General features: G+C 39.4%; 1 protein-coding gene across 2 annotated transcripts in view; it reads right to left on the minus strand.

Moving 5' to 3' along the window:
• LOC106077443 (receptor-type guanylate cyclase Gyc76C-like) overlaps positions 1-12,166 on the minus strand; it is a 166,757-nt gene that overhangs the window by 11,356 nt on the left and 143,235 nt on the right. For both annotated transcript variants that reach the window (XM_056021085.1, XM_056021086.1), the window contains 6 exons: positions 10,923-11,085; positions 10,345-10,491; positions 4,164-4,341; positions 3,012-3,152; positions 1,667-1,790; positions 145-388 (listed from right to left, as the gene is read on the minus strand). In XM_056021085.1, the coding sequence (XP_055877060.1) occupies positions 145-388; positions 1,667-1,790; positions 3,012-3,152; positions 4,164-4,341; positions 10,345-10,491; positions 10,923-11,085 (997 nt within the window). The remainder of the gene's footprint in view (positions 1-144; positions 389-1,666; positions 1,791-3,011; positions 3,153-4,163; positions 4,342-10,344; positions 10,492-10,922; positions 11,086-12,166) is intronic.

The following is a 12,166-nucleotide window of genomic DNA, read 5'->3' on the forward strand; positions in this document are numbered from 1 at the left end:
ACCACGACTCACCTGAATGAAGACCACGACTCACCTGAATGAAGACCACGACTCACCTGAATGAAGACCACGACTCACCTGAATGAAGACCACGACTCACCTGAATGAAGACCACGACTCACCTGAATGAAGACCACGACTCACCTGAATGAAGACCAATTCTTAACTTGAGCATCTCATTAGGTTTATGCCGAATGGTGAACGATTTGATGGCCGTCAGGAGAGCCAGAGACATTGAGGCAATCTCCATGGCGTGAAGTTGACCGTTCCTGATGGGCAGACCACTCACTACCATGTAAGCATCGCCTATGGTCTCGACTTTGTAAACATCAAAATTTTTGATGATGGAGTCAAAGCAGGTGTAAAGATCATTCAACATGTCAACTACCTGAAATATAGCACAACGGAATTAAAACGATCTGTAGAAAAAGTTTTTTAACTCCCCCCCCCCTCCCGGGTCTATTTCTCGTTTTCTCCTAAATCACCTTCACCTTTAGTCTGTTGGTTGGTTGCGGCACCGCACACGATTTGTCGACAGTCTTTCTCTATTCCTCTCTGTCTTTTGCCTTGGATAGAACCTCTTCCGTCCATTCTTGTATGTTGTATTCTCAATTTGATATAGAAAAGGGCAAATACAAGTGCTTGTCTATTTTTGTCTACATGACAGTCTTTGTGGCAACATTGAAATATTAAATAATATATTTATAATTTATTTTCAGATTCAGAAGATCTCAATGATGTCCAAGATGGACACCCGGCACACGTTTTGTGTAAAGAAAATTTGGTTTAGATTTTATTTTGATGTCCTGGCCAGTTTTGGCAGATCTAAAAAGTGGGATGTTCTTTCCGATGGAATCGGCCTTATATTGTAGAGACATGACACGATCTGCGTTAATGATTAGTCAAATATATCAATTATATTTGTGGCTTGATAAAACTGTAAACCTATTCTGAATTAATATCACCTTCTGTTAGCCTAGTAGAGTAGGTCTACAACAGGTAAAGAAAGAAAATATATGAATCATTGGTAAATAAAAAAAATTGAGGGGGGTGGGGCAGTAGCCCTACATCTATTACAAGTAAACCAAAAGAGTTTGGTACTAGTGTAATACTCGTGAAGAATGGCCTCGGAGTAGGGGCAATGGTAGTGAAGGACTTTTAAAAATCAATTCAAATATTTAATACTTGTGATCAGAAACATTTTTAGATACGAGTTATTTTTTCGTGGCGTCGTCCCCCACATCCGCCATCACGCACATATCGCTACGTCGTCTGCTAACTTGTTACGTTATCTGCTAACTTGTTACGTCGTCTGCTAACTTGTTACGTTATCTGCTAACTTGTTACGTCGTCTGCTAACTTGTTACGTTATCTGCTAACTTGTTACATTGTCTGCTAACTTGTTACGTTGTCTGCTAACTTGTTACTGGTAACTTGTTACGTTGTCTGCTAACTTGTCACGTTGTCTGCTAACTTGTTACGTCGTCTGCTAACTTGTTACGTTGTCTGCTAACTTGTCACGTTGTCTGCTAACTTGTTACGTCGTCTGCTAACTTGTTACGTTGTCTGCTAACTTGTTACGTTGGTGGCGCAGGGTTTCGTTTATCGTCTCAAAGCCTACCTGGTGCTCTGCTAAAGCTACTATGTCAATTTCGCAAGAGTTTACCTGCATAGGTGTGCTCTCTGCGGACAGTGAAGTGAAGCCACAGATGTCACTAAAGTATATAGTGACCATGTCAAAGGCTTCAGGGATGACAGGTTCCCCTTTCTTCAGTTGGTCTGCTACAGATCTGTGAACATTGTACACATAACAACATACACAAACACGTCTAAATAAGATTCTTGTTTTAAAATTTTAGCAGTTATATATCTTTTAAATTTAATAATAAGGTATTGTTGTTTTATTCAGAAGAATAAGAGTGAGTGCAGTATTTTACATGACCACGCAAACCTAGTAGCGACCTGGACATTTTGCTAGTTCTAACACAAACCAGGTTGGTTACCTATCAAGTGAGGTCAAGTTCTAATCCAGGCTTCTTCTTCTTCTGTTGGAGCGTTCAGATGACTAGACCAATATATGAGATGAACTGCGCAGTGGTATCCAAATCCATATAGTTTTCTTTCTATTGGGGTGTATTGGGGCCAGTGTCTTGTACGGGCCTCATGGGAAAGAGAGCAGTTTTGGACGACATGGTCAGCATTCTCGGGTGACACTCCTCACGGGCAGATTTGACTGGTTCCAATTCCAATTTTGAGCTTTAGACTGATTTGTTTTCGCTGAGAACCTAAAAACCTAAAAGCGACATGGACACTTTCTCCTGGATACCCCCTCCCCCCCCCCCCACTTCCGCACGTCCACGTCAGATCTATGACCAGAGCGTACTGCGTATGTTAGAGCTTAGAAGACGCACTATACAATTGAAAGATATCAACATTGTAAGAAACAAAACTCGACGAAATGGCTTCAATACAAGTGAACTGACGTAGATGTAGAAACTTGACTTGATAGTTCCTTGTGTAGCAAGGTCAATATTTGTAGTAGCTTTGTTCAAGTAGCCATTATTTTCAAAGTCATTTTACAGGATGTACATATGTAACGGTAATGTGTAAATTGCTGTTGACGTGGGAACAATGGATCCTCTATTTGGTTCCCTACTAAAGGTAGGGCTTATATAGTCACGAGCTTGTAGTAGTTCAACAGTAATGCGATTCCCTTTATCAAGACTGGAAGAGGGTTTTAATTCCAATAAAAGTAGGCACTTCAGGAAATGTATATCAACAATGAATAGGCCTACACTTGATGACGTCAAATTCAAATGTATAACAACAATGAATAGGCCTACACTTGATGACGTCAAATTCAAATGTATGACGTAGCTGACAGGCAAAAAAAAATGCACTTAATTGCAGGAAACAAAAGTGCAATTAGATCTTATTGTTCTATTAGCACATTTAGTATTGAGCTGTGCAAACAAAAGAAGAAATGACAAAGATGATGATGACATCGTTACCTAGGCAACATTCTGTACAACAAGGTCTCCGACTTTTTCTTCTCTTCGCTCAACTGTTCCGTTCTTTCATCGACCAGTTCCTCTAAGTGTTCCTGGTATTTCTCCATAATACTCAGCATGTGATCAAAGATGTTTCTCTTCCTAAAAACAGAATACATTCACGAGGATAGATAATACAACAAACGAGTGAGACGGCTAGAAAACAAAATCCATTAGGACTAAGATATTGTTATAGAACATGATTACCAACGTTATGGAAAAAAAACTCTTTTCAAAACATTTCTATATGAGGAAATCTTTTGAAATGTAATAGTTCAGTAAAGGAAAAAATAACCATTAGAAATGGATTGTTCCAAAATTCTTTCACTTACATCATTTGTGTAGAGCTCACGAAATAGGGGTTAAAACTCAAGGAAAAAAAACACATAAAAGTCTTAATCTTGCATCAAATTTAACAAATCAGCTATTACTATGCATTGAGCTTAACCTAGACCATTAATCATAGAAGGCCTCCACACTGACCTGCGACATTGCAATCTGTGAGCAATGGAGACCAATAGTTCGTTGCCACGTTGTATAGACCTGCGACGTGGCAACGAGATATTGGTCTCCGCTGCCCACGGGTTGTGACGTTGCAGACCAGTGTTCAGGCCTTTTATGACGATTGGTCTTGGCTAAACACTTTCAACATTTTTAAGTAATTTTATTTCCTATTTACTAACTCTCTTTCTCTCATTCTGCCTCGCGGCTTCTCTCTCTCTCTCTCTCTCCCTTTATCTCTTTGTCTAATGCGCAGAAGAAGAGTTAGAGCCTTTCAAGTTTATAGCCAAAAAATTGAATCCTAGACTAAGTCAAAGATAAAAGTGATTCTAATAATATAGCCTCAGAAAAGAACGATTTATGAAACTAAAACTTCCAAAAGATGGAACAAAAACCCTGCCACACTATACCACCGGTATAGCATTGGAATATTGACAATGAATGTATTCAATTACTAACACAATACATTTCATTCTTTTCATATTTTTCAGTCTGGCTTATAAAATATTTCAATTTGGCTTATAAAATATTTCAATTTGGCTTATAAAATATTTCCATCCAGAGACACTTCAAGTAACGACAAACACAGATTAACATTGTTGACAAACTCACATTCCGGCTCTGAGGGGCTTAAGGCGGTTCCAGATAGTTCTGAAATCTGGCCTTAATAGCGGGTCTTCGGTCCAGCAGGAAGTGATCAGGTCTATAATGTAGTCATCACATTCCAGGATAGAGACATTCGGCCTGAAAGGTTTGCACAATTTTGTGCTCATCACCCGATGGACAATATCTGTTGATGTACATGGTGAAAGAAATGCATTCATAAACTGAATATTAGAGTCATGCCATAGCATTTTTTTTTTTTGGGGGGGGGATGGGGGTGGGGGTGGGGTGATCTAGTTCCTTTTGCGTTTCTTGTATATATAGGCCTACTTTTTATTAGATAGATACAATCCATGAATGTTCGTTACAGCAACTTCGTTCATTTTTATTTATGTTCAGTGTTTTGTACCATAGAATAGGATCTATCTGGAATTAGCGGAATGACAGTAGATACCCTCCCTAGTAAGCGAGAAGGCATTGTGGAGAGCTATTAGCTCCCACAGCTGATAGTTCCTGAGAAATCCTCTTCTACCCCTCTCGCTGACTAAGCGCTTGATAAATATAGTTTGTTTGAGTTTTTCTCAGTTTTTCATTGATATATATTTTAATGGAACAAAATGACTGGCAGGAAAACCGATCATTGTGTGTAATATTGTTCTTGGGCGTGGGAGAAATAACGTTTACAATTATTTAACGGTGCGAAACCCGAAATATTTAGCCATATCTGTGATTAGTGAAGGGTTAATTATTTCCCTTCATGGTATCAAGCAAAACAATTAAAAACCAGAATCTTATCCACTAAGCCGTAAATGTATTTAATTAATTCATGTCTTGTCTACGCCGATGAATAACTGCAAAGTTTCAACTTGATCCGAGAATGGGTGTTGGAGACATGAAGTGTTCAAACGTTTTACCAGACAGACAGACAGACAGACAGACAGAGTTGATGTAAGCTTCGTAGCAAAGAGAGCATTTTATAAAAGATAATTTCACAACAGCCGCTTTAGATCTACAGCACCTCGATGTCATTTTATCTTACTACGAGCCAGGAGATGTGAACGTTTTCATCAAGAAACCAAATAGTTCTGTGTCATCAAGACTCTCAGATATTACAGTATCCTGTTCCTTGTCTTTTGTTTTTGTATCAACCTTCATTCCTGCCCACGTGACTGAATATTTGATGAGCTATTTGACCCACTCACGGCTTAACAAATGTCAAGTGTCTCTGGCTTGTCTTAAGTGTCTTTTAGACATGGAAAGGAACAGAAATTGGATCAAGAACAAATATGTAGTTCGTGAACAAGTTTTGCCTAAAAAGGTGTTGCCTAAACAAGTAGTGCCTAAATTAGTATTTCCTAAGCTTGTAACTTAATATTTCATAAACCACTCGCATAAACAAATATATAATCTTGTCTACCTAGTGTTGTCTACCTAGTGTTGTCTACCTAGTGTTGTGTACCTGGTCTTGTCTACCTAGTCTTGTCTACCTAGTGTTGCCAAAAAAAAAAAGCGATACATTTCAAAACTGATTTTGTTTGTATAAGTTTTCTTTCTATTTCCATTTTATTTGCCAATTTCAATGAAATTTTGGTAGATGTTTTTTTCTATTATTAAGTATTGTTTTTGTATGACTTACAATGGAATATATCTTAATCTTACGAGTTTTAGCCTAAAGTGTACCTAAAGTGAACAAAAACTTGACAATTTAATAATTTTGAAATTACAAATGATATGTTTAATGTTACACAGACATAATTTATAAAAAGAAGGAGACTGCATTAATTTCTTTATCTTACTAAAAGTTGTTCGAATAGACTTTTTACAAACTGTTGTTTAGATAGACGGTAGACCTCTTATTAACTGCACTTTGCTCAGGGTTTTAAACTTTGTTTTCTAACACGATAGCAAATAGCCAGTAACATCTAGATTTATATTGTATACCAAACAGGCCTTTATCGACATTGAACTTATGACGAGTTGTTACTGAAATCTATAACACACCACAATAAGACTTTCAATGAAATCTACATAAGATCTAGAAACAGAAAGTTAAAGATATCCTGGCCAGACCAATAAATAAATTTAAATAGACTGTTGCAACAAGTTGTTTAGAATTCCTCTCTACTATTGTAAATCAACTCATGTAAGGAACGCCCCCTCTCCCCACCTCATCTGTGTGTCTCACGTCCCATGTTATTTATTTTCTAGTCCCTTTTATTTTTTTAAATACTCTCCACTCACAGAGACTAGCTCTCATGTTGTCTCGTCACGCTAGGGGTCGCTCTAGAATCTGAGACAGTGGACAAATTAGATGACCAGTTTGCCCCAAACGGTGACAGTCCTGTTTTAACTTCGCGTGCTTTTAACCAAGTAACGCCACGGGCTAGACAGTTGATACCGATAAGGATCCGCAATTATAGGAAAACATATAGGGGTCTATAATGTGGCTACAAAGTCTCACTTGTAAAACATATAGGGGTCTCTAATGTGGCTACAAAGTCTCACTTGTAAAACATATAGGGGTCTATAATGTGGCTACAAAGTCTCACTTGTAAAACATATAGGGGTCTCTAATGTGGCTACAAAGTCTAACTTGTAAAACATATAGGGGTCTCTAATGTGGCTACAAAGTCTCACTTGTAAAACATATAGGGGTCTCTAATGTGGCTACAAAGTCTCACTTGTAAAACATATAGGGGTCTCTAATGTGGCTACAAAGTCTCACTTGTAAAACATATAGGGGTCTATAATGTGGCTACAAAGTCTCACTTGTAAGCCATATAGGGGTCTATAATGTGGCTACAAAGTCTAACTTGTAAAACATATAGGGGTCTCTAATGTGGCTACAAAGTCTCACTTGTAAAACATATAGGGGTCTATAATGTGGCTACAAAGTCTCACTTGTAAGCCATATAGGGGTCTATAATGTATCTACAAAGTCTAACTTGTAAAACATATAGGGGTCTCTAATGTGGCTACAAAGTCTCACTTGTAAAACATATAGGGGTCTATAATGTGGCTACAAAGTCTTACTTGTAAAACATATAGGGGTCTCTAATGTGGCTACAAAGTCTCACTTGTAAAACATATAGGGGTCTATAATGTGGCTACAAAGTCTCACTTGTAAAACATATAGGGGTCTCTAATGTGGCTACAAAGTCTCACTTGTAAAACATATAGGGGTCTCTAATGTGGCTACAAAGTCTCACTTGTAAAACATATAGGGGTCTATAATGTGACTACAAAGTCTCACTTGTAAGCCATATAGGAGTCTATAATGTGGCTACAAAGTCTAACTTGTAAAACATATAGGGGTCTCTAATGTGGCTACAAAGTCTCACTTGTAAAACATATAGGGGTCTATAATGTGGCTACAAAGTCTCACTAGTAAAACATATAGGGGTCTATAATGTGACTACAAAGTCTCACTTGTAAAACATATAGGGGTCTATAATGTGGCTACAAAGTCTAACTTGTAAAACATACGGGTGTGTACCATGTGGCGTAGGAAGTACAGCTTCCAATCCATATGTTTAGTTGATGTTTGGAAAACGTTTGACATGTTTCGGATGTTCCTTCAGAGTTGAAGATAATCTGTAGACTTCCTAGTCCAAACCTGTCGCTGAATGGCAGCGGGCAGGGTATGAACCCGAGACCATCAAGATGACCAAACGACAGTCAAGCGCACAACCAGGCCATTCAAGTAGGGGCCTATAGGTGTCCATGATGTGGCGAAGCTAAATCCATCACATAAATGCAAAAATAAGTTCAAGAAAGTAGCTCCTGCCACTCCATTAAACCTTCACCCCAAAGTGGGCACGAATACAGCATACAAAAGAACCATTATTATTGTTGGATTTTTAGGAGACAAATAAAAATCTTTGAGAAGTTATTTGTACTTAATTTTTATTTTTGGTAATCTGAATTTCATATAGTTATTAAAACAATAAGCACTAACTCTCTCTCTCTCTCTCTCTCTCTCTCTCTCTCTCTCACACACACACACACACACACACACACACACACACACACAATTCGTTGATTAGAATAAAACAACATTTTACTATTCAATATTTAAAAAAAAAAACACTGTTTTTTGCAATGAGACATTTTCACTAGTTTTTCTGTGTGTAAGTTATCTCTGAAGAAAATGTATTTTAATTTAGAAAAACAATTTTATCATGTCTACTAATTTAAAACCATATAAAAAATTTAAATCCTTTAGGTGTTATATTTTACAAGAACATATGAATGCTCTAAAAAAATACATGTCTTAGTGTGACACGTCTAATTCTCGTTCTCTCTTATTCAATCTCACACTCTTATCTTTAACTTAAAATACGACAGACTTCCTCGTGGTTTCATCAGAATCTATTCAGCCTACACAACCTGAGATGAACTCTTATTCATAATTCAGAGCAGGAAGGACTTAATCCTCCCGTAGTGCTCTGGCAAGAAACTGGGAACGGCGTAATGCCTCGTAGCTACCATACATGTCGAGTAACTGCTCAGACACGTCCCCCCTTAGCTCTCGGAGCTGGGGACACTCGTACATTATATGCGACACTGTTTCGACGCTCTCTCCACAGTGACGCATCGGGAGTCGTAATTCGGGCGGAACCGGCAAAGTATGCCCCAACAGGTCAATGTTCCGTCCTACACTGTGCAATGATTACTTGTTTTGACCTACTTAACCGCCACCACGGATAATCGCGATCTGGGTGACGCATATGCTGCCAGATACTTCGTGCTCTGTCGGATTCCTCCCAGGACTTTAACCACTTCTCATAAATGAGTGCTCGGATTTCTGCCGTTACTTGGTGCTTCGAGGGGAGTGGCGGCCAAAGCTCCCTCTCTTGCAAGGGTATCTGCGGTTTCGTTGCCCTTCACGCCGCAATGTGAGGGCGCCCACTGCATCTTCTTCTTCTTCTTCATCGTTCTCATTGTTATGTTGGAGTGTTCATATGACTAGACCAATACATGAGATGAACTGCGCAGTGGTTTCCAAATCAGGGAGCTCTCCATATAGTTTTCTTTCTATTGGGGTGATTTGGGGCCAATGTCTTATACGGGCCTCTTGGTAGAGAGAGCAGTTTTGGAGGACGTGGTCGGCATTTTCTGGTGATACTCCACATGGGCAGATTTCACTGGTTCCAATTTTGAGCTTCCGGAACATGTGTTGTCGCATTCTGTTGTGTCCGGTCCTGAGTCGAAAGATTAGACGTTGGTCTTGTCGGGATAGCTTATAGTAAGCATCATCTTTCTTGTGATTTGGATGGGAGCTCGTCCATTTCTCATTTATTTTATCTACAATTAATTTCTTCATTTCTTCTGGATAGAGAGCAGAGTTTACTTGTGAGTTTGTTCTCCCACTCTTGGCGAGTGTGTCAGCCTTCTCATTTCCTGCTAGTTGTATGTGAGCTGGTATCCATTGAATGACAGTTTTTTTGCTGTTGTGCATGAAAACGACAGCTCCAATGGCTCGGCGGATGTTATCTGCGGCGCCGACTGCCTCTTCTATTACAGACGCCCCTCCCCCACCGCCATCCATAGCTAGGAGACAGGAGCGAGAGTCAGGGACTAGCACTACAGTAGTTGCGCTGGTTTCATTTTGGGTCATTCGGGCTCTAACAGCGTCCATGGAGCATGCAGTGAAGCCGCATGGACCAGAGAGCTAATCTGATTCTGGCCGGTCTGGGTAGACTATAAGGGCCCCATACCTAGATCTATCGGGATCCCTCAATACCAACCCATCGGTACAGCAGAAAATGGCATCTGATGGGTAGGACTTTAGTGTAGCTGATGCCAAGTTTTGGAGGTGTTAATCGCCTCTTGGTGGCTCCCTCCTGCCCTATAAAGGACAGGTTAATTAGTGTTGCTGGCAATCTCCTCCACGGAGGGCAAGTACTTATCCTTTTAATGTGAATTCTATCAGTGGAGAGCCCAGCTGATTTAGACAAATTGGAGGCAATATGTAGGAACAAGCGCATTTAAATACGTTCCTCTCTCTCCACTGGTTTACTAATATTGTGGTGTGTAGTCACCCCTTTTATAACGCTCATAAGCCGTGAATACCGCCTACACAACTAAACCATCTGCCCATTTTTATTCATGGCTACATTAGAAACACTCCCATACACTCCGTAACACTACTATAAGAATCCAACAATATCAATAAATGTGCACCAACCTTCAGGGTCCATGTCAATATGCCCGTAGGGTCCAGCTCGGCCATACGTCTCATACAAAATAATGGCAAAAGCGTAAACGTCACATGACTGATTGCCTTGTAGTTTGCCCTCACTGCGTAATATCTCTGGGGCACTCCACAGCATGTCTGTCGGAAAGAATGAGTGGGGATTATTATTTGTCCTGTCCTAATGAAACACTGATTCATGTTAGTTTTAAAACTAGAAAGTTTTATACAGAAATAGTGGTTTAAATAGCTATAGAGTGCTATTCAGAAATAGTGTGTATAAATAGCTCTAGAGCGCTATTCAGAAATAGTGAGTGCTCTAGAGTGCTATTCCTAAAGTGTTTCTTCATAGCTGAAGAGTGCTATTCAGAAATAGCTCTAAAGTGCTAAATTGAATCAGTGAATGTTACCTTTTCAAAATTTTAATATTATTTAGCCTAAATCATTCTGCGTTCATCATGTCTTTACATGGCCGTTTGGGCAGTTATAACTCATTAATAGTATGGAGGTTGGTACTTGATTTAGGCTACTAGTACTTTCTATCAAGAGTTTAATGTCCAGTGTCTACTCACGTCTGTAATAAGCATAGTGGTCCTCAACATTACGACTGGAGTTTCTGACATTCAACAGGCCAAAGTCCGTCACTTGTAAGGTCCATCTACTGGTCACCACACAGTTAGAGCTCTTGAGGTTCCCGTGAAATATGAGATCACTGTTATGTATATACAGCATACCCTGGAGAAGTTAATATTTTAAGACACTCTACTGGTCATTTAAAGTCACAACATTTCATTAGAAATACAACAATACAATTTACATACACTTTAGAACGAGACTATAGTAGAAGTAGTGAAGGGGTGTACCCAGTAAAACCCAGTCATATATATAAAGGATGTTATCAAACATTAGTCATAGTTAACAAATTGATTTACTAGTATCTATTTCTATAAGAGCTTTTTGTTTTCAATGCTAGTGGAGACAGCCAGTATAAAAATGTATTATAAAATTGTGTCTAGCTAAATATAGATATATAAATATAGTTTCTTTCACCACATTTTACAGCATGACATCATGAAATCACGGTCAAATTATGGCGACACACTATACAAAAGTTCCTCTTTTGGACCTTGCAATCTATAACGCATATAAGGTCAACTTTACCCATTCGGCGGAGTCAGGGTCGTTTCTAAGAATCCCGAAATTCAAAACTTCGGTCTTCACATTAATTCGAACCAGAGATGTTTCGGTTTGGGAGTCAAGCGCTTTACCACTCAGCACCAAGCCCCCAATGGCGATACAAGGTATCTAAAGCACGATTCTATCACAGTTCTAGCGTCTAGAACCCAGACAAGATCTAAACCTATTCCGATTCTCCCACATAGTTCTAGCGGCTGGAACCCAGACTTGATCTAAACCTATTCCAATTCTCCCATATAGTTCTAGCGGCTGGAACCCAGACTTGATCTAAACCTATTCCAATTCTCCCACATAGTTCTAGCGGCTAGAACCCAGACTTGATCAAAACCTATTCCGACTTTCCCACACATCTAGAGGCTAGAACCCAGACTTGATCTAACCTATTCCGATTCTCCCACACATCTAGCGGCTAGAACCCAGACTTGATCTAAACCTATTCCGATTCTCCCACATAGTTCTAGCGGCTAGAACCCAGACTTGATCTAAACCTATTCCAATTCTCCCACACAGTTCTAGCGGCTAGAACCCAGAAAATATCACACTCTATTTCGTTTCTCCCACACAGTTCTAGCGGCTAGAACCCAGACTTGATCTAAACCTATTCCGATTCTCCCACACA

The sequence above is a fragment of the Biomphalaria glabrata genome, chromosome 2, assembly GCF_947242115.1.
Source record: "Biomphalaria glabrata chromosome 2, xgBioGlab47.1, whole genome shotgun sequence".
Classification (NCBI taxonomy): Eukaryota; Metazoa; Mollusca; class Gastropoda; family Planorbidae; genus Biomphalaria; species Biomphalaria glabrata.